This window comes from Hyperolius riggenbachi, chromosome 5 (assembly GCF_040937935.1).
Source record: "Hyperolius riggenbachi isolate aHypRig1 chromosome 5, aHypRig1.pri, whole genome shotgun sequence".
In the NCBI taxonomy this organism is placed as follows: domain Eukaryota; kingdom Metazoa; phylum Chordata; class Amphibia; order Anura; family Hyperoliidae; genus Hyperolius; species Hyperolius riggenbachi.
Genome location: NC_090650.1, coordinates 36,602,569 through 36,624,494, shown reverse-complemented (window position 1 = coordinate 36,624,494; position 21,926 = coordinate 36,602,569). Strand labels below are relative to the sequence as shown.

Below are 21,926 nucleotides of genomic sequence, written 5' to 3'. Positions count from 1 at the left end.
GTCTCTTCCCCAGCTATGCAGAGCAGTGACTTACCAGGGAACCCAGGCAACGTCGTCCTCCTTGCTCCTTACAGCTGCTGGCTGCTCTGCTGAATCCACTGTAGGTGCGTGTCATGTGACCCTATGCATGTAGAGGATGCAGCAGCAAAGGAAAGGAGGACAGAGCCCTGCGCTGTCACCCTGCTGTGACTTAACACACTCTGCTGTTGGCTGGCAGCCGCTCTGCATAGCTGTGGAAGAGACTTGCAACTGGAAAGTAGAGTTCCTGTCTGAGCCGGATAATGGAAATGTTATGGCCCATACTCACGAGGTACTTTTGTCGCCTCAACACGCGGCGCTGTCGCCCGCAACGGGGGCGCGCACCCCGAACTGTCGCCCGTCGCTGATGTCGCCAGGCGATTGAAAAGTTCAATCGCCTGGCGACAGTCGCCGCCGCAACTCCGCCGCAGCTGTCGCTAGTCCGCGTGAGTACGCGGACTAGCGACAGCAACCTCCATTGAGGTACACAGAGCTTCCGGCGAGCTTCCGGCGGGGGGAGGAGGAACGTCGGCGACAGCTTCCGTCATGCCGCTGGTCCCTCTTCCGCGTGTGTACGCGGGGGACCTGGCGCGGAGCTGTCGCCGGCCTGTCGCCCACATGCGACAGGCAACATTTGCTGCCCCGTGAGTATGGGCCATTACTCTATTGGGAAGAGAGACCACCCAGTGCTGGCCAACTTCCTCTTACTGCTGCTAAAGAATTAACTCTTTGTGGACAGCACTACATGTCCAGGTGACCTAAAATGGAGTGGATCAGACAGACTACGAGTGGGCAGAAGGAAGAGATGGTTTTAGGAATTGGTGCAGTAGTTTTTTATTTTTACTTTTTGTAGCCTTTTTATAAGCTCAAACATGAATGCACAGTGTTATCTAGGATTTTGTAGAGGGCCATACACATATAGATTTCCACCCAATGTTCCAAAACAATTGGTTCCTTTCTGAAAATAATCAATTGAGAAGGAATCCAGTCCTACCATACACTGCACATCAATTTCCAATAGATTCTAGCAGGGCATCTTTTGAAAACCGATCGAACTGCAGAGTCGCACTGTTCGATGTAGTGCAGACTATAGGCCATCGATTTGCTAATGCTCTTGCCAGTGCCCGATTGTTTTACATTTTCCATCCTGTCCAATCGATACTTTTGATCAATTTTTAGACAAAATCAATAAAAAAAAATCGATCAATCTGACATTTTGGGGAATCAGTTCCCAGCAGATGAATTCAACCTGTAAGAAATCGAATGAGAAAATTGATGACTTTATGGCCAACTTTATTTTCACGTCTTCTGGTAGGAAGTGGTTAATGTTGTGTTAATTGCATAGTTTAAAAATAAAACTGGCTCCATTAGAGGTTTGGCCAGAGTTACACTACTTGTGTGCGCAAAAATAATGAAGTGCGCCCACCACCTAAAACATATCCCTGAATATATTCCCACTGCTTGCCAAGAATCACACCTGTTATAACGTGGAGCTTTGTGATCAATCCCTGCTGCTGGTGGAGTAGCCTTTGTAAAGGAGGGTTATTTTTAGTTACCAATTTATTTTCATTTATTCCATTTGTATTTACATGTATTTCTGTTGGTGTATTAAGTGGCATTCAGGCCTGTAGTGGTAAAGCGAACCTAAACTCAGAACTTCCTCTCTGCTCTAAAAGATAAGCAACAGCATAATAACTTTTAAAGAAAAAACATTTCTTTGTTACAGCTGCTGCTACAAATTCTGCAATAAAACCGCAGTGTGTCCACTTCCTGCTTTCATGGAAGCAGACATAGGGTTAACATCCTGTGTTTACCAATTAGCTGCTCTGCCAAGGTAGGCAACTGACAACGCTGAGAGATAAAATTACACTTGTAATTAGTCACAGATGATGGGAAATTAGACAGGCTAAACTCTCTAAATGCATACAGCAGTGTTGGACTAGGAGCTGGAGAAGCTGAGGAAATCCCCTTGCTGGCCAAGCAGCAGTCATCAGGTGTTGCTGCTCACAGTGAAGACTTGCTGCAGGTTTCCATTGGGAGTAATAACACAGGGTTACCGCTGCTTGGCCAGCAGGTGGATTTCCTTAGTTTTTCCAGCTCCCAGTCCGACACTGACATACAGGGTGCATTTTTATATGTTTTCCATCTGTCCCGTTCAAGAGTTCAGGTCCACAATATGTCCACTATACGCCATATAGCTATGGATAGATTCCTGCAGTAACTCTATCAAAAATCGATCAAACTACAATATTGCCCTTTGTACCTTCCAGCACCCTAGGCCAGCTGTCACCAACCTCCCCCCATTCTGTCCAACTCTGACTAGTTTGAATGGGCTCCCCTCTGTTTTGCTGCTTTGCCCTCTGCCCCAAAGAAGCAGCGCATGCTCTGTCCACTCCATGTAATTTTGTGCTCCTGTCTGCATGCACAGCAGGCCGGCAATAGTGTTCTGGGCTTGCCTACTTCAAAAATGATGCTCATGTATGAGCAGCACTTGTCAAGTACACATACCCATAACACTCCCTCGACTCCTGTGCACATCTGTACGGGAGTGCAAAATTACAGGGAGCCCCAGTGGACAACGCTGCTTCTTTGTCCTCTGTGCAACTTGCTGCAGTCAGAGCCACAAACATGTGACGGCAGCTCAATGCAGAGAAGTCCATCCAAAACAGAGAACAGGTAAGTAGTAGGATCTGACACTACACACACCAGCTTAGATGTAGTGTAATGCTAGGTACACATGATGCAATTTTCTTTACTGTCAGGTCGATTATTTCCATCACGTCTGATCTGATTTCCGATCAATTTTTTGATCAATTTGCTGTTCACATCTATGAAAAATCATTCAGAAATTTGATTGGAAAGCAGATAGGAGGTGTTGGAAATAGTCGATCTGATACTAAATCTGTCAGAAAATTGCATCGTGTGTACCCAGCATAAGCTCAGGTGAACTTTACACAGTGGCAATTTAGCACTCAAGACAGATCTTAAAATCAGCCAGCAGGAAGTTTTGTAACAGAATAACACTTTTTATTGGCTAACCAAAAGAAAAACATTGAGCCTTTGGCTAATGAGCCATCTTCAGACTTTGTTCCTGTATACAAGATGTTAGGGCACACAGCTATATATACAGTCAGCAGGAGATGCATTGATTGTTTTGTAAATATAAATAAATGTAACACAGTTGTCATTCTGTTTCAAAACATCCTGCTTTCACTAATAGTTAACACAGTACTTTGCTGGCAAAAAAAAAGCCAAGAAAGAGTTAAACTGTAGCACAAAGAGTGTTGCTGTCATTCTCTAGGAGAAAAAAAAACAAGACATAAATTTAACAGATCTGAGGTCTTTAACAGCACTGACCTACTAGTAATAAACTAACATCAGTCAGGGAGGGGGAGAGCTTCTAATTTCTGCCCATGAATGCGTGCTGCATGAAAAATACTAATCGGAACTCAAGAGATCTGCTACTTGAGCCCATATATTTTTCTTCTCACAGCAGATTGTTTGTCCCCTCTCATCATACAGGTGACAGCAGATGCTAACTGCCATAAGACGCACTTTGCACAAGTGAGAGAGATGCAGGGATCTCTGGAATTCAGGAAGACCAGAGCAAAGCAGGAGAGGTGATTTACTTTGACATGTGACCTCTTATCTCTCCAAGTCCTGCGCCCTGCTGATTTTTATAGCCCTAGGCCATGGCCTCTGAGGCCTTCCCAGAAATCCAGCCCTGGCCATGCTTTATGCAGTACAACACTGTGAATCATCAATCTACTGCCCTCCTGTCCCACCCGGTTGTCGAACTAGGTATTCTTACCTGTCTGATCAACGTTTTTGGTCAAAATCTATCTAAAGTCGATCAATTGGGCATTGTGCGGAAGTGAATTTCCAGAACATTTGATCAAAGTGATTCTGGCGGGAACTGAACAGGAAAAATGTATTAGGCATCTTTAGTTTACATAAATTTAAAGAGGATCCATAACCACTTTTGCATCTTTCCTCACCCAGATTTACATTCTGACACTTATTATCACTGATAGTGACATTTTTAGTCTTCCCAGGTGATCTGAGAGTTCTATGCACAGAGGGAGATAGTGCTTGCTTGGCAGTTGGAAAAAGCAGTTATTTCCCACAATGGGCCTCTTGTCATTTAGTGTTCTGAGTGAGAAAAATAAAAATAAAAAACAGCACAGGCTAGCTCTGCGTAGGATTGGGATTTTCCGTAAATGCTGATCTCAGGTGCCCTGTTAGGTTATAATGAAAAGTATAGGGCGAAGGTTTATGGACTGGAAGCCAGTGACGGTCAGGGTGGAGGGTCACCTGAATCCCCTTATTTGTGGTTGTGGATCTCTCATTCAGTGTTTCTATGTGATTCTAAAAACCAAGCAGCAGAAATTCTCAATGGAGAAGCTTTGTTTTTTTTCTCATTCACTCCTGGAAAAAGGGCTATTAGCTGAGATGTTGCCAAGTGAAGATATCTCTCAGGGTTTGCATGAGATTGCGCTTCCATTCCTTCCTCCTGCGGTCTGGGTGCCCCGGTCTGCATTCTACGGCGGCTGCTGCTTCAAGTGAAAACCCCAAGTGCAATAAGAAGTGATTGCAGCTCCATATTTCAGTGTCACACAAGCCGTTTTGTAATTAAAGATCTATCTAAACTCTTGAAGTGGACCTGAACTCTTGCACAGGACACAAGGAACATAGAGAGAAATGTGTGTTATTAGAGAGAAGAGCATGTCTAATTTCCCCTCCTCTTCAAGTAATCACAAGTTTAATCTGATCTTTCAGCTGTGTCAGTACAGGAATTCGACATTCCTCAGCAGACACAGATAATATGCAAGCACAGGGTGTTAACCCTTTCTCTACATCCATCAAAGCAGGGAGTAGGCACACTGCAGATTTATTGCAGGAGTTCTGTAAGCTGTAACATAGGGTAGCATAGGGAGCGCTATGAATTTATGTCTGCTAATTGGCAGTGAAGAGAGCTCTACTCGTCCTGCCGTGAGCGCCTACGGTTCCAATCACTTTAAAGGACATTATCCCTGCACTTTGATTGGCCCAATAGACTGCCTGTCACTTGACAGGAAACTTGACAGGCAGCCTATTGGGCCAATCAAAGTGCGGGGATAATGTCCTTTAGGCCTCTTGCACACTGCAAGTGATTCCGATTCAGATTCTGCTTTTTAGTCGGTTTTTACATCCGATTCAGATTCTGATTTGCAGTGTGCAGGGAGCAAACTGAAAATCGGAATCGGGATCGGATGTAAAAAACGATTAAAAAGCGGAATCGGAATCGCTTGCAGTGTGCAAGAAGCATTAAAATGATTGGACCCGCAGGGGCTCAGGGCAGGACGAGTGGAGCTCTCGTCATTGCCAAATAGCAGGCATAAGTTTGTAGCGCTCGCTATGCTACTCTGATAAGCCATGTTAACTCTGATAAGGCGTGTTAACTATGATAAGACATGTTAACTCTTATAAGGCGTATTAACTAGCTAAGAAATATAATATCGGTAGCAAAGAAAAGAGTCGCATATTGTTTTCCAGCACAGGAAGAGTTAAAAAAAAAACTTCAGCTGTTATCTATGCAAAAGAGCTTCTCTGAACACTTTCACCTACTGGGTGGAATACAGTCCTGTTTTCTGAAGCACTTAAATAGGCAAAACAAAAAAAAGCATAAAGTAAGGTTTTACTGCAGAAAGGATCCTTATTTCTGTCATGTTTCTATAAAATGCAACTGCATGAGGGGGATGACTCTCCACCTGGGACAGAGTGTAGTTTTCTTAAAAGACAGAGTGTAGTTTTAAAAACGGCAACTGTGACAGTATGATGAGTATTATAAAAAATAAAAAAAGCTATATAACTATGCATCTCTATTTCTTTGCTACTAATGTTCTATTTATTATCCGTAATACACATATAATTCATTATCTCATAAGGTTATTTTTTCACATCAGGTTTGCTTAAAGAGGAACTCCAGTGAAAATAATGTAATAAAAAAATGCTTCATTTTTACAATAGTTATGTATAAATGATTTAGTCAGTGTTGTAAAAACTTTCCTCTCCCTGATTTACATTCTGACATTTACCACATAGTGACATTTTTACTGCTGGTAGATGATGTCACTAGAAGTAGCTGCTGCTTGCTTTTTTGGCAGTTGGACCCAGCTGCAAACAGCTGTTATGTCCCACAATGCAATGAGGTTCACAGACAGGAAACTGTCAGGACCATGGTCCTGACATCACACTGTGGGAGGGGTTTCACCACAATATCAGCCACACAGACTCCCCTGATGATCCGTTTGTGAAAAGGAATATATTTCTCATGGGAAAGGGGGTATCAGCTACTGATTGGGATGAAGTTCAATTCTTGGTCACGGTTTCTCTTTAAATTCATAGTGAATTGCAAAGTACGCAAAACGGAGCGGAATTCATATTTTTGCATGAGCAGACGCTGATGGAGTTTGCAGCCAGCTCTCTCCAGTCCTCATATCAGTGTCGGATTTACCATAAGGCACTGTAGGCTTGTGCCTACAGGCTCCTGATGATGGAAAGATGGCTCACTTCCCTTTCCAAGTGCCTCACTCCCTCCTTCCCTATGCAGAGTCCCGAGCAGGGCGTAAATGACAGGTTACTCACCCGGCTCTCTGCATCCCACTGACCAGATCTCCCTTCAGTCAGAGGCACCTCTAGCTACTTAATATTGAGGGTACCTCTGGCTGCCTAATACTAAGAGGCACCTGTAGCTGTCTATGACGGGCAAGGGAAGTAAGGGAGAAGTGACAGCTGGGCCAGACAGCACAATTGCGGTGCTTTTAGGCTCCTGGGGTGTAAATCCTCATACACACCACAGGGAAAATGGAAAAACCAAGAAACAGAACTTTCTACTTGTTTGTAAGTTTTAGATACATATCTAAATAGAGGCATGCGTGAGGTCATCAATCTGCGCTGGGTAACAGAACCAGATAATTATAAAGCAATTATCTGAGAGTGGGAGGGAGGGGTCGGTCATTGTCAGAATCGACATGTAATTATAAATACAGGTAAGAAGGCTGCACAAACAAGCGTCGTGTTATGAGAACATCTGGCAAAGCAGAAACAACTACAAGCAGGTAATTAGTGTGATTACCGGGGTCACCGTTCCGAGGGGCTCATCTTAGTAACTCGCTCTATGAGTAATTCTCATTACCGGTAAAGAGATTAACTCTTCAGAGCTGATGGCTTGCTTAATTACGGCTGTCAAGAAGTGTTTGTTTAATGCAGACAATCGCACTTCATTTCAAGGAGGGAATTTTATCATTTTCAAAGGGGAATTTGAATTAGAAGTACTGTACTTATGTTAATCCCACTTGTCTATTTACCTGGGCGTAAGTAAAATATCCTCTTCTTAAAGATTTTTTTTTTTGTCCTTTTTAACTTTTTTTTTTCTTCTAATGCCCAAAATGAGACTGATCAGAAAAAAATGACACCAGGGTAAAATTGGGCAAAATAAGCAAATCACATGATAATAAAGCTCTCAATCAAATGCTACAGTAAAAATAGTTTAACAAAGATTTTAGCAAGTTAGGGCTTGATTCACTAACCGGCGCTGTGCCTTATCTGAGGTTAGTGTGCCTTATCTGAGTTAGTGTGCCTTATCTGAGTTAGTGTGCCTTATCTGAGGTTAGTGTGCCTTATCTGAGGTTAGTGTGCCTTATCTGAGTTAGTGTGCCTTATCTGAGTTAGTGTGCCTTATCTGAGTTAGTGTGCCTTATCTGAGTTAGTGTGCCTTATCTGAGGTTAGTGTGCCTTATCTGAGTTAGTGTGCCTTATCTGAGGTTAGTGTGCCTTATCTGAGGTTAGTGTGCCTTATCTGAGTTATAAGTCGAAAGCTCACTGTTTATCCATCTCTAAGTTAGCCAATAAATGGTATCATCCTGATTCAAAACTTCTTGCTTTTACTCATGGCTAACACGGTACAACACTTTACTGCTTCTACTTATCTGAGTTAGTGTGCCTTATCTGAGGTTCGTGTGCCTTATCTGAGTTAGTGTGCCTTTTCTGAGTCAGTGGGCTTGATTCACTAGGTGATAGCGCTGGAGTAAAAAAGAGTTTTCAGACGCTAAGCCGGTTAGTGTGCCTTATCTGAGGTTAGTGTGCCTTATCTGAGTTAGTGTGCCTTATCTGAGCTTAGTGCCCCTTAAGTAGCTTTGTGCACACTAAATAGCTTTGTACACACTAAAAGATGCACAAAGCTACATCGCACACTGCAGATAAGGCACACTAACCTCAGATAAGGCACACTAACTCAGATAAGGTTAGCACTGTAGTTTGTGCCCACTAAGTGATAAGGCACACTAACCGACTTAGTACCTGTTAGTGAATCAAGCCCAGTGTGCCTTATCTGAGGTTAGTGTGCCCTATCTGAGTTAGTGTGCCTTATCTGAGGTTAGTGTGCCTTATTTGAACTTAGTGACCCTTAAGTAGCTTTGTGCACACTAAAAGATGCACAAAGCTACATTGCGCACTGCACAATAACATCGCACCCGCTATACTGTTCATGATGCGACCTTAAGGTCGCATAAAATGCAACCTAAACGGCGCATCAGTGCACCGTTATCGTCACATCCTATGCGACCTTATGGTCCCATCATATACAGAATAGTGGGTGCGACGTTATTGTCGCACCGCACGCAAAGATCAACGCATTACGCTGTGCGCAGTGCAGTGCGTGATGTAGCTTTGTGCATCTTTTACTGTGCACAAAGCTACTTAAGGGTCACTAAGTTCAGATAAGGCACACTAACCTCAAATAAGGCACACTAACCTCAGATAAGGCACACTAACCTCAGATAAGGCACACTAGCCTCAGATAAGGCACACTAACCTCAGATAAGGCACACTAACCTCAAATAAGGCACACTAACCTCAGATAAGGCACACTAACCTCAGATAAGGCACACTAGCCTCAGATAAGGCACACTAGCCTCAGATAAGGCACACTAGCCTCAGATAAGGTTAGCGCTGTAGTTTGTGCCCACTAAGTGATAAGGCACACTAACCGGCTTAGTGCCGGTTAGTGAATCAAGGCCTTAGTGTTGTTGTTGAGTGTCAAGAGGAAGACTCCCAGTGTTAAGAGGAAAGCCTTCCCCTTTCAACTTTTAAAGGACACCTAAGGTGAAAATAAATGACTAAAATAAACTATTGTATCTATCTTTCTTCTCCTAAAAATGAATTTTTAAGATATTACACAGTTTTATTTTATATTTAAATCTACTTTTCAAGTTTTTACTGCTTTATTGATTTTGCTCAATGACACATTCATTGAAGTACGCCAGAGCTAAAATCTATGAACTATTGACTCGTTTTATCTCTTTCCTGCTCTCAGAAGCCATTTTCTGTTAGGAAAGTGTTATGTAGTTCAGCTCCTTCAGCCTTGGAATTAAATGCATTCTTAACTGTCCAGTTATCGATAAAGCTGAGATTATTGCAGTGGAGCAACCTACATAGAGAAGTGATGTATTCATGCATTGCCATCTAGATCTAACCTTTTATTAGAGGATTGCCGCAGAAGTGCAGTGAAGATTGGTCAGTGTGTGGTCTGTGTGATTGGGAAGTGAGCTGTGTGGATGACTGGGGAGCCCCAGGGACTCTGTGTTTTAATTGATTTTATGGTTATGGATTGCTGGACAGCTCTCAAAGTTAACTAAAATTGTAAATGCCAAATATATTTCTAGTCATTGCTAGCAAATAGCAATACAAAGCCCCTTTTTTTTTCATCTTTTCATGTTTTATATAAAGAAAATGACATCTAAAGAGAACAATTCTCAATGTGGGCATTACTATGGAGGACTGTGCCCAGCACATCCAGCATACAGAAACAATCTTCACTGGCTCTAATACTGTGACTGGAATCTGTTCAGAATGATAGAAAGCAGAAATTTAGTTTCAAATGTGTGTAAATAATCATTAGCTGCAGCTCTGTCTGTGTGTTCCTCTCTCTCTCTCTCTCTCTCTCTGCCTCGAAGTGTAAAATAAACAGTTACAGCCAGGTTACAGTTCAGCTCTGCCTTTCCTCCCCCCCCCCCCCCTCCCAATGACGACACAAAATCGTTACAAACAGTTGGTAAACATGGATTTTTTTTCACACAGTCTGTGCTGAGAGACCTCTGAAAAGCATTTTAGTGTTGCTGGCTAGTAGTGTTGCTTGCAAATCTTCACATGGAAAATCTTATTTTTGATTAGTGAAAATTTTTTCCAATAAAGTGCTTGAAAACAATATTTTTACTGCAAAATCACGGAAAATCTATATTTTTACAGCGAAAAAACAATATTTTTTACCGAGAAAAGATGATATCTTTACCGCGACTATTTTCCTGCAAAAACGATATTTTACCATGAAAAACGCAAAAAATAAAACTAATTTTTGATGGAATTTTTGCTCAAACTTCGAATTTGACATTATTTTTGCGGAAATGAATGCGAAAAGAATATTGGCACTTTCGCTCATCACTGCTGGCTAAAAGCTCTATAGGTATGTGGGGTTTATAGAAAAACTGTTTCTTTGATAGTGCTAAGTGGCACCTATAGCTACCTATGACGGGCAAGGGAATAAGGGAGGGGTTGACAGCTGGGCCAGCCAGCACACTATGGTGCGGTTCGGCGGGGGTTTGTAGGTTCATGGAGGTCAAAGTCTAGGGTGCCAGGACATCTGTGCCTATAGGCTCCTGTGATGTAAATCTGGGCCTGCATGCATGGAGGGTGGAGTCTAGGGTGCCAGGACATCTGTGCCTATAGGCTCCTGTGATGTAAATCCGGGCGTGGTAAGAACTGCTCTGGATATCCCTGTAACTGGGGCACACCTCTTTTGCTGCTAGCTCCAGGGTTGCCAAGGTGCTATCTGGTCACGACTTACATTTCCAAAGGGGGATTTCTCTAGAAAGCTGCACCAGGTATGTAAATGATGTTAGTAATGGTATAGTCAGTCCACTTTTCACCTCCACTAACAATAAAAAAAATGCAAGAAGGTAAGTAAGCGCATCAACAGAACTTCACAGCAAACTTTTGTAACTAATAGTTTTTAATGCATATTTTCTTTTCTAAAAAAGTGATACGCGAAAAATATATTCTTTTTGCATACATTTTTGTGAAAATAATGTTGTTACAAAATGCTATCGAAAATCCTTTTGTAATAAGTTTGTGGGGTTTTTTTGCATTTTTCGCGAATTTTTGTGCTAAATTAAATGATTTTTAGCGGTAAAAATAATTTTTTTAAGTGTTTTTGCAAATTATCACCATATTGCGAAAATACATTGTATTATCGCAACAAAATCTCTGACTTTGACTTCAGCGAAAATTTGCCGGCAACACTGATTATTACCATAAAGTTCTCCTTTAAAAAAAATATTGCTGCACTATTAGTAAATCCAGCTGAAGTTAACTCTGATGTTTAAAAATCCCGTGTGACATTCCTGCCCCCCCCCCCCCCCCGGTATATTACATATACACTTTTTTTAAACAAATCTCCAGGCTCAGTGAATGCGGTTTTAATTGCAGAGGATATACCGAGCTAATCCAAGTTATGTCACGCAGTGTGAAAAATACTTTTGACATAACTTAATTATTCCAGAAGTGAAATAGGAAAAACACTGCAATCAGGCGGCATTGTTTGATGAAGTCTAAGCGGCTTCGCGCTGAAAAGCCCTTAATGCGAGATACTTGCCCGTCGGTTTGCTTGCGTAGCTCCGCGAGTTGGTGGAGACGTTTAAGTGCCTTCTCCTGCTTTTTTTCATCTTTCCAGGACTTCGAAGCTACATTCCGAGCGTATTCTCTTTGCTTTAACTCCTTTAATCTCTGAGGAGAGAAAGAAAATGCATACAGCATGGTTATTACTGTTGTATCTAGAGTTGCTTGTGTGTATCAGAACTCATGGAGCATCATGTGATAACGCCATGTGATCACATGATGACAGGTGAAGGATTTGCAAGATTCTGATTCACTGCTCATGATCATGGGTCACTAATGTTTCCTCTGTGGCATAAAGCAGAATGCAGAAGCAGCAAATCAAACCCCTAGGCCTCTTTCCAACGAACAGCTTAAAGGGGATACTGTAGGGGGGTCGGGGAAAATGAGTTGAAGTTACCCGGGGCTTCTAATTGTCCCCCGCAGACGTCCTGTGCCCACGCAGCCACTCACTGATGCTCTGGCCCCGCCTCCGGTTCAGTTCTGGAATTTCAGACTTTTAAGTCTGAAAACCACTGCACCTGCTTTGCCATGTCCTCAATCCCACTGATGTCACCCAGAGCATACTGCGCAGACACAAGACCATACTGGGCCTGTGCAGTACGCTCCTGGTGACATCAGCGGGATCGAGGACACGGCAATGCAGGCGCAGTGGTTCTCAGACTTTAAAGTCTGAAATTCCAGAAGTGAATCAGAGGCGGGCCGGAGCATCGGTGAGTGGCTGTGCGGGCACAGGATGTCTGCGGGGGACCATTAGAAGCCCCGGGTAAGTTCAACTCATTTTCTCCCGACCCCCCTACAATGTCCCTTTAAGGCTAGGGCTCTGCCCAGGTGGTGGACGTGTACATAGTTTCCAACTGTCCCTTTTTTCATAGGAACAGTCCCTCTTTGGGAACCCAGTCCCTCTGTCCCTCTTTCTCCCTCAAAATGTGTATAATTGACTTTAAACTTTAGTCCCATCCTTTAAACTGATATAATTCTTAATGCCAAATGTTAAAGGACCACTATGTGAAAATCTTACAATTTAACATACATGTAAACATATACAAATAAGAAGTATGTTTCTTCCTGAGTAAAATGAGCCATAGATTACTTTTCTCCTAAGTTGCTGTCACTTACAGTAGGTAGTAGAAATCTGACAGAACTGACAGGTTTTGGACTAGTCCATCTATTCATAGGTGATTCTCAGCAAGGCCTTTATTCTTTATAAAGACACTCCCTGAAAAATATTAATACAAAGATGGTGGCCAGCCTCCCTGCTCACTGCAAACTTTTTTGGCAGTTTTGGCAGTTTTTTGGCAGTTGGACAGAGCAACTGCCATTCACTAAGTGCTTTTGAAAATAAAGAAAATCCTGAAAATCCCCCATGAATCCCCCATGAGGAGATGGGCTAGTCCAAAACCTGTTGGTTCTGTCAGATTTCTACTACTTACTGTAAGTGACAGCAACATGGGAGAAAAGCAATTTATGGCTCATTTTACTCTGGAAGAAAATCACTTCTTATATACTGTATGTATGTTTATGTATATTTTAAATGTTATGATTTTTGCGACAGTGGTCCTTTAATATATAAAAAAAATATAAATTAAAATTATAAAAAAAATGACAACTTTTGCTTATGAATTTGTAGTAGTATGTGTGGTTAGAGGGTGGCAGGGGTGTGATTAGTGATGTGGCAGGGGCGTGTCTTAAAATGTCCCTTCTTCTCATCTCAAAAAGTTAGGAGGTATGCAGCTCCCCCATGTAGTTGCATCTGAGAATGGCGGTTGCTGTGCTCAGAGGTGACATTAAACCTTTTTTCATTCAGCAGTGGGTGGTAGCAGCCCAGGAGACATTACAATTGGCACTTTCCCACTGTGCAGTAATTGGACCATGTGTCAACCATTGACACACGTGCGGTTACAAATTCATCTGCATAATGTAGCAACCAGATGGCACCTGTACTCCAGCCAATCAGCAGCTGAACCATGCGCCAAGTGTGCTGTTCAGCTGTCCATGTGAATTAGCTCTTAGGAAACAAAAACTGTACTTAGCATTGTTTTTTTTTACATTGGATGGGGGTGGTGGTATTTTTGGATCATTTTGGCCCTGTATAGAAATCCTAATTCTTCTGATCCTCTGTGAGCAACCTGAGTACTTTGTAACACAATTGAACTGGGAGAAACTTTTGGGAAGCACCCAAAGAGTATCTTAACTTTAAATCATAAGGTATAGATATAATTCTTACCTCTACTACTGCTTCTGACTTAGGCACTTTATTATTGACCTGAGGAAGCGGGCCAGTACCCGTGAAACGCGTTGTCTTTTTGTGCATCGCTACCTATATGGTTTGTTCATTGATAGAGGTAAGAATTATTACTATACCTTATGATTTAAAGTTAATATACTCTTTGGCTGCCTCCTAGTTCATAGTTAACCCTTCGGGGTAGTGCATTGTACACTACATGTCCAATCATCCAAGGAGAGCGACCAGCCAGCACCTGCCCAGTGGATCTGGAATTCCGAACGGGAACGGTTAATTTCCCGTAGGCTTATGTCGGTGGTTGCAGGAGTGCCGCCCACGCTTGTGAGTATATTGTACTACTCTACGCCTATCCATTCCCCTAACGATACTGCACCATCGGGCTCCTGGTTCCTCTCATTTCAGAACCTTGACGGTTGGAGGGACAAACATCAGGAGTCATCTCCTTTCTTGTAACACACTTACTGCTGAGAGATGTAGACAGAAGTCTAATTAAATTCTTTGAATTTTTTTTATCGATTTTCTCAAAAATGACATGGTCTTTTTGACAATTTTTTTTTTTAACTTATTCCCACTATTCTCTTTTGGGCGACACTAGCATGTATAAGGGCTTTGCTATTAAAGTGGACCCAAATTAAAAATACAAGATTTCAGGAATAAAATCTATTTTCTAAATTATAATAATAAATAGCAGCATTTTTTCAGCTGCATGATGACAAATATAAAATATTTTACATTTATTGGAGGAACCCCTCCCTTCCTTTCATATTGCCGGGTCAGAATCCGGCAAACTGGTGGAGTAGGAGGTGTCCGGCAAAGGAGGAATTGCTAATGGCTGCCACCTGTATAACCCTAGTTATGCAAAGAGGTGGGTGAAAAGCATGCACTGAAATGCTCATAGGCTTGAGGGCCCTTTTCCACTAAGGCATTTGCGATGGCTGAATCGCAAAACCGCAAACCGCTACAGTTTGCTTTTAACATAGGAATCGCGGTAGGTCATTTCCACTACCGCGATTCGTTTTTTACCTTTTGCCGCGATTTTGCTATGCAGCGCATAGCAAAGCAAAATCGCGATCGCAAACATCGGGAAATCGCCGGGAATTTTTTACCTTTTGCGATTCAGCAATCGCTAGCGTTCAGCGGGAACGCTAGCAATTGCTAATGGAAAAGGGCCCTGAAGGAGTGTTTATTTATCTTTGTATGTGTCAGAGTGGTGCAACTAAATATTTTTGAATTAAAAAAAATGTTTGGTTTGGGTCCGCTTTAACTGCTAAAGTCAGCACAAAATTATGCACAAATTACGCAAAAATACGAATGGATTGCACAAATTCAATCAAATGCCAAAATCGTAATTACGTATGGCCATAATTGCGAAAATGTATGCAAATTTTGCATAATCATAAGCAGATTACAATCAACACTACAAGTGAAGAGGGGGGTCCACTTCAGGAGCTCCGTTGGCAGGTGAAATGTCAGATATTGAAAATGTTTTACACAAAGTATTTTAATCATTTTATTTTTCCTAACTGTAAGAGAAGCAGACGCTACATTGTTGCTAAAGTGCTCAGAAGAACTATAATGTTATATAATAGAATGTACTAAATTATTCAGGATAGTCATTTTCACTTTAATTATTCTGGATTAAGCATCAGAAATGCTTCTTATAGTTAAATTATGATATAATGAATTGTATAGCAAAGAAAAGAGTCTCATATTGTTTTTCAGCACAGGAAGAAGTCAACAAAAAAACTACAGTTGTTCTCTATGCAAAAGAGTTTCTCTGAGCACATTGATCCACTGGGCCGAACACAGTCCTGTTTTCTGAAGCGCTCAAACAGTCAAGAAACAGTAAGATAAGGTTTTGCTGCAGGAAAGTTCAAAGAGTAATTATTTCTGCTTTTTTTATAACTTAAAATACAGAGTGTGGTTTGTAAATTACAAATATGACAGAGTGATGCAATGTTATAAAAAAAACTACTGTATATAATTGAAAATAAAAATATGAGACTCATTTCTTTGCTACTAAGGTTTTATCGCTTCAGGTTTGCTTTAACCAGTGCCTGCCCCATGACGTGAAAATAAGTCATTGCGCTCTCCTCCCTACAAAATCCTAGATAACACTGTTTATTTATCTCTGAGCTGATAATAACTTCCAGGGAATTCAATGGCAGGGCTAATGAGCAAACAAGTGTAAAATAAACATTCCAGGAGAAGACAGCTCTAACAATTGAGTAGGGTATACAATCTGTTACTAATACATTATGAACACAAATGAACTGTTTAAATAAACAGGCGAGACAAATAAAATGTGTGGGTTGAATGTACAATAAAACTGTTTACCTTAAAGCTATAAAATGCATTGAAAATAAGGTAATCACTGAATACAAATATCAGCCACAAAAAAGCCTAATTTTTCCTAAAAAAAAAATATAGATCATTTAGTTGTGATCATTATTGATAAAGTTATTGCCAAAGTAATCAGAGCTGAGCTGAACTGTGAAAATGACCAGGGTAGAGAAGTGTGATATACAGCAGAGTTCTTCTTTAAGCCTGCAGTTCAGGATAGGTTGCAGGAAGATGCAGAGGAACAGACGTTAAGCTGATTTGATGCAGCAGTGCAGAGATCCATGTTCTCAGGCAATTTGCTCTGTGACACCTTGTTCAGACGTGTCAATTAAGACTAAATTATATATAATTCTGCATGCCAGCTCCAGGTAGCCTGCAGCAACGCTTCTGTAATATAATCAATCTGAAGAGAGTCTCTTAACAGAGCGGCGCTGCGCTGCTATGAAATGTGTCCAACATCATAAACACAAAATCATTATCGGACCGCGCTCCGGCCTGGCTGCGCCTATCGCGCAGGCTACAAGCACGGCTGTTTATGGACGTAGCAAATAATATATCTCGCTTTATAACACTGATAAAACGGCCTTGTAAATTAGATTAAAGTGTTCCATCCAAACAGAGTAAACAAGTACATGTCTAATGTAATGAGAAGACGGAAAGGATACACAGCAGCCAATCACGTTTCACCCGCCATCATTTCCCAGCTGTCACAGCAGTGGAATATGGTTTCTGATTGGTTGCTGTCTGTAGTACATTTGCTACGGCTGCTGCTTAAAAGACCACTATCGTGAAAAATTGTAAAATACATGTAAACGCATACAAATAAGAAGTACCGGTATGTTTCTTCCAAAATAAAATGTGCTATAAATTATCGTTCTCCTATGTTGCTGTCACTTACAGAAGTTAGTAGAAGTCTGATAGAACTGCCAGGTATATGACTAGTCCATCTCTTCATGGATGATTCTGAATATTTCATGTATTCTTTACAAAAGCATTCCCTATAAAGGATTTATATACAAAGATGCAGGCCACCCCCTAATCCCCCCCCCCTCTCCACCCCAAACACACACACACCTGCTTGTACACTATTCTGGCAGTTGAACTGAGCAACTGCCGTTCACTAAGTGCTTTTGAAATTAAAGAAAACATTGAGAATCCCCCATGAAGAGATGGGCTAGTCCAAAACCTGTCAATTCTGTCAGATTTCCACTTTCTACTGTAAGTGACGGCAACATAGGAGAAAAAGAAGTGGGAATCCTGAATATTTTTCTGAATTCTCCTATAAGTCACTACAGACCCTCTTTAATAGAATGGCGTCTAATAGAAGAATGGTTACCGATATTGTACAATCAGCTTTGTGACAATCCCTTCTTCAGCACTTGTGGTGCTTCTCCTTGTCACTTGATTGTCACAACATGTTGGCCTTCTCAATCCTAACAGCTAACCCTAACCTCCTCCTCAAGTAAACTCCTTCCTAATGCTTAACCCTAACGTGCCCTTCCGTAAAGTTCAATTCTTTCTAGTACCTATCCCTCACCTTCCCACCAGTGTTGCCAACTCATCCCTTTAAATACAGACGCATATAAATTATACAGGTCTTGGGGCTAGATAGATTCAGCTTAGGCACTGATTATGTGTAAGCAGCCCCAGAGCCTGCATAACTTAAATGTGTCAGTATATCAAAGGATGATTTGGCAACCATATTTCCCACTAAAGTAAAGCCCTACTATAACCCACTCCAGCCTTCTTCCTAAAATACATAGACCTTCCTGGTGCCAAACCCTTATTCCCTAACCCTTATTATTAATTTTATAATATCCTCTAAAACTAGTTCTGCTAATCTAGTACCCAACAACAGCAAAACATTTGTAAAGCACTTTTCTCCAGTAGGACCCAAAATGCATAAGCTTTTCTCAGATCAGTAGTGATGCTCGGATACCCCCGATCACGGATTCGACTTATTTGGCCGTGAATTAAAAAAAAATCCGTATCCATGTTTGAAACTGACTTACGAATTTAACTCGAGTTTTTCCGTGATTGCCTCCAATATCTGGAATCACGGCTGTGATCACGGATTAGCCCCTATACATGCTACAGTCCACAAAATTGCATGGATTATAAAGGTGATCAGTGGCTACAACTTTTCAAAAAGACCTTAAAGAGACTCTGTAACAAAATGTTCAGCCTTATTTCTTCTATCCTATAAGTTCCTATACCTGTTCTAATGTGGTCTGTGTTACCGCAGCCTTTTCTAGTTGCACAGTGGCTGTGTTATCTCTGATACATGATCTAATCTTCTCTCTTCTTTCGGGTCTGTCGGGCTGAGGCTGGAATGTGTGGAATGTGCTGCACTGCTTGTCATTGGCAGAAGCTATACACACCCTCTCCTAGCTCTCTATGAGTCAGAGACTGAGCTACTCTCAAGCCTATCACACTCTAGTTAGAAGCCATGTCTTTTGTTTGTAAACACTGCCTAAAACTGTTCATTACAAGCCAGGATTGCAGCAGGGAGTGGCAGAAACAGCACAGAGGGGCCCAGGAGAACATAATGAATAGAATGGTATGCTTTTTATTGTAAGAATTTTAGAGTACAGATTCTCTTTAAAGTGTTTGAGAAAATCGAATTTAAAGTTTCCAGTGAAAAAGTACTGGTGACTAAATCCCGCCGACTTTAGCGGTTAATAGCAAAGCCCCCTTACATGATAGAAACACCACACTTGCAGAGTATATTAAGTAGAACAGTGGGAACAAGGAGAAAAAAAATTCCAAAAAGACCTTATAGTTTTTGAGATAATCGATTTTTAAAGGTTCAAAGGAAAATAGTATACATTTAAATGCGGTAATGACAGTTAAAGTATTTAGCGCATGTATTACTTTTTTCCTTTGAAATTTCCTTTGAACCTTTAAAATCGATTATCTCAAAAACTATAAGGTCTTTTTGAAAAACGACTTAACACATCCTGGAAATTTGGTGTTTATAACATGTAAGGGGGGCTTTGCTATTGACCTTTAAAGAGGAACTCCAGTGAAAATAATGTAATTAAAAGTGCTTCATTTTTATAATAACTATGTATAAATGATTTAGTCAGTGTTTGCCCATTGTAAAATCTTTTAAATCCCTGATTTACACTCTGACATTTATCACACGGTGACATTTTTACTGTTGGCAGGTGATGTAGCTTCTGCATGCTTTTTTGGCAGTTAGAAACCGCTGTAAACAGCTATTTCCCACAATGCAGCAAGGTTCACAGACAGGAAACTGCCAAGAGTGCGTACTCAGAATTTCTTTGTGGGAGGGGTTTCACCACAATATCAGCCATACAGCACCCCCTGATGGTCTGTTTGTGAAAAGGAATAGATTTCTCATGTAAAAGGGGGTATCAGCTACCGATTGGGATGAAGTTCAATTCTTGGTTGGAGTTTCTCTTTAAAGTCAGCTGGTTTAATCACGGCTATTTTTCCGTGATCACAGTCTGAATATTAGTAATCAAAGAAGATCTGTAATTGAATTCCGTGATCCAGAATTGATCGCAGATTTGGATCTGGACGTTGAAGGGTGGGAAAATGCTCATGAATCGCGACTATGTCGTGATCACGAGGTTGTGATGAGCACCACTGCAGATCAGTACATAGTTGCGGTTTGAGATGTGTTACAGAGGAAAACGTTATGTGGTCATAAATGCCAGACTAAAAAGGTAGATTTTCAGTTTAGATTGAAATACCCACAGGGTGGGATCGGTTTTGATTTTGTGTGGTAAGACGTTACAAAGGGTAGGGGCAGCATGACTGAAGGCGCCAAAGGTTTTGTGTTGCACCTGTTGATCAGAGGATGTGGGAGGTGTGACACAGTTGCAACAAATTCCTTTAGGTAACCCCTATCTCTTACTTTAAAGGGAACCTAAACTGAGAAGGATATATATTTTCCTTTTAAAATAATACCAGTTGCCTGACTTTCCTGCTGATCGTTTGTCTTTAATATTTTTATCCAAAGCCCCTGAACAAGCATGCAGATCAGGTGCTCTGACTGAAGCCAGACTGGATTAGCTGCATGCTTGTTTCAGGTGTGTGATTCAGCCAATACTGCAGCCAAAGAGATCAGCAGGAGAGTCAGGCAACTGGTATTGTTTAAAAGGAAACATCCATATCCCTCTCAGTTTAGGTTCCCTTTAACTGTTACCTTCCATTTAATTTGGGCACAGGTATATAATTTTGGCGCCTTCATTGTTGAATATCCAAGTGCCGGATACCAGCTATTTCACAACAGCCAGAACCCAAATTAAACAACCTTTGCTGGTTACGGGTATATCATTTACATTGCACCTTATGGCGGCACTCCGCAAGGCGGAAGCAACAGCCCTGGGATTCTCCTGTTCCCTCTCCATATATCAATTGCTTTTTCTCTGTTAAAGCGGACCTGAACTCAGCACTTCCTATCTGCTTTAAAAGATAAGCAACGGCATAATAACCTTCAAAGAAAAACATTTCTTTGTTACAGCTGATACAAATCCTGCAATAAATCTGTAGTGTGTCTACTTCCTGCTTTCATGGAAGCAGACATAGAGTTAACATCCCGTGTTTACAAATTAGCTGCTCTGCCGTGGCAGTCAGCTGACACGACTGAGAGATCAAATTACAGTTGTGATTACTCACAGATGATAGGGAATTAGACAGGCTCAACTCTAAATACACTCTATGCTTTACTTCTGTCCTGTACAAGAGTCCAGGTCTACTTCAACCTTCCTGGCGGTAACCCCGAACGTAGTTCGGGGTAAGCCGCGCAAGAGGTTTTCTCAGGCCCTGCTGGGCAGATCTGCGTAATTTTTTTTTGCTGAACGCAGCTAGCACTTTGCTAGCTGCGTCAGCTCACCGATCGCCGCCGCCTCGCACCGATTCGTCACTATCCGCGCCGCCGCAGAAACCCCCCCTAGACCCCTGCGCTGCCTGGCCTATCAGGGCCAGGCAGCGCTAAGGGGCGGATCGGGTCTCCCTTAGACGTTACGGCGTCCATGACCTCGGTGACATCAATCCGTTCTTTGAACGGGATTTCCTTATCGCCTATCGCCGGAGGCGATCGGAGGGGCTTGGGGGATGCCGCTGAGCAGCGGCTATCATGTAGTGAGCCCTAGGCTCGCTACATGATTTTAAAAAAAAAATCAAAAAACCGGCAGCGCTGCCCACTGGCGGTTTTTAATAGACCGCCAGGAGGGTTAAATACAGGTAGTCCCCGACTTCCGAATGCCCGACTTACGAACGACCCACCGATACGAATAGCATGGATTCTGTGTTTCCATGGGAACAAGTCAAAAAAATAAAAAATGCCTTTTAAACTTGTATAAGCAGGTACAGGTGGCAATGGTGACACAGAGGGGGACACTGGAGGCCCAGGGGGGCACAGAGGAGGTACAGGGGACAGAGATGGCGCCGTGTTCCAAATTAAGAATAGATTCAGGTTAAGAACGAACCTACAGTACCTATCTGGTTAGTTAACCGGGGACTACCTGTACACACAAACAAAAATGAACAAGGTGGAATGCTTGTTATTGTGTATGTATTTCACGTGTGTCTTTTCTTTAACCAGACGCAGTGATGCCTTCACTACGGAATGTAGAAC

General features: G+C 41.8%; 1 protein-coding gene and 1 long non-coding RNA gene across 3 annotated transcripts in view; one reads left to right on the top strand and one right to left on the bottom strand.

Moving 5' to 3' along the window:
- ZNF804B (zinc finger protein 804B) overlaps window positions 1–21,926 on the bottom strand; it is a 475,183-nt gene that overhangs the window by 4,712 nt on the left and 448,545 nt on the right. For both annotated transcript variants that reach the window (XM_068235488.1, XM_068235489.1), the window contains exon 3: window positions 11,708–11,838. In XM_068235488.1, the coding sequence (XP_068091589.1) occupies window positions 11,708–11,838 (131 nt within the window). The remainder of the gene's footprint in view (window positions 1–11,707; window positions 11,839–21,926) is intronic.
- The window catches only part of LOC137518123 (uncharacterized), a 123,259-nt gene that overhangs the window by 89,822 nt on the left and 11,511 nt on the right, over window positions 1–21,926 (top strand). The window lies entirely within an intron of this gene.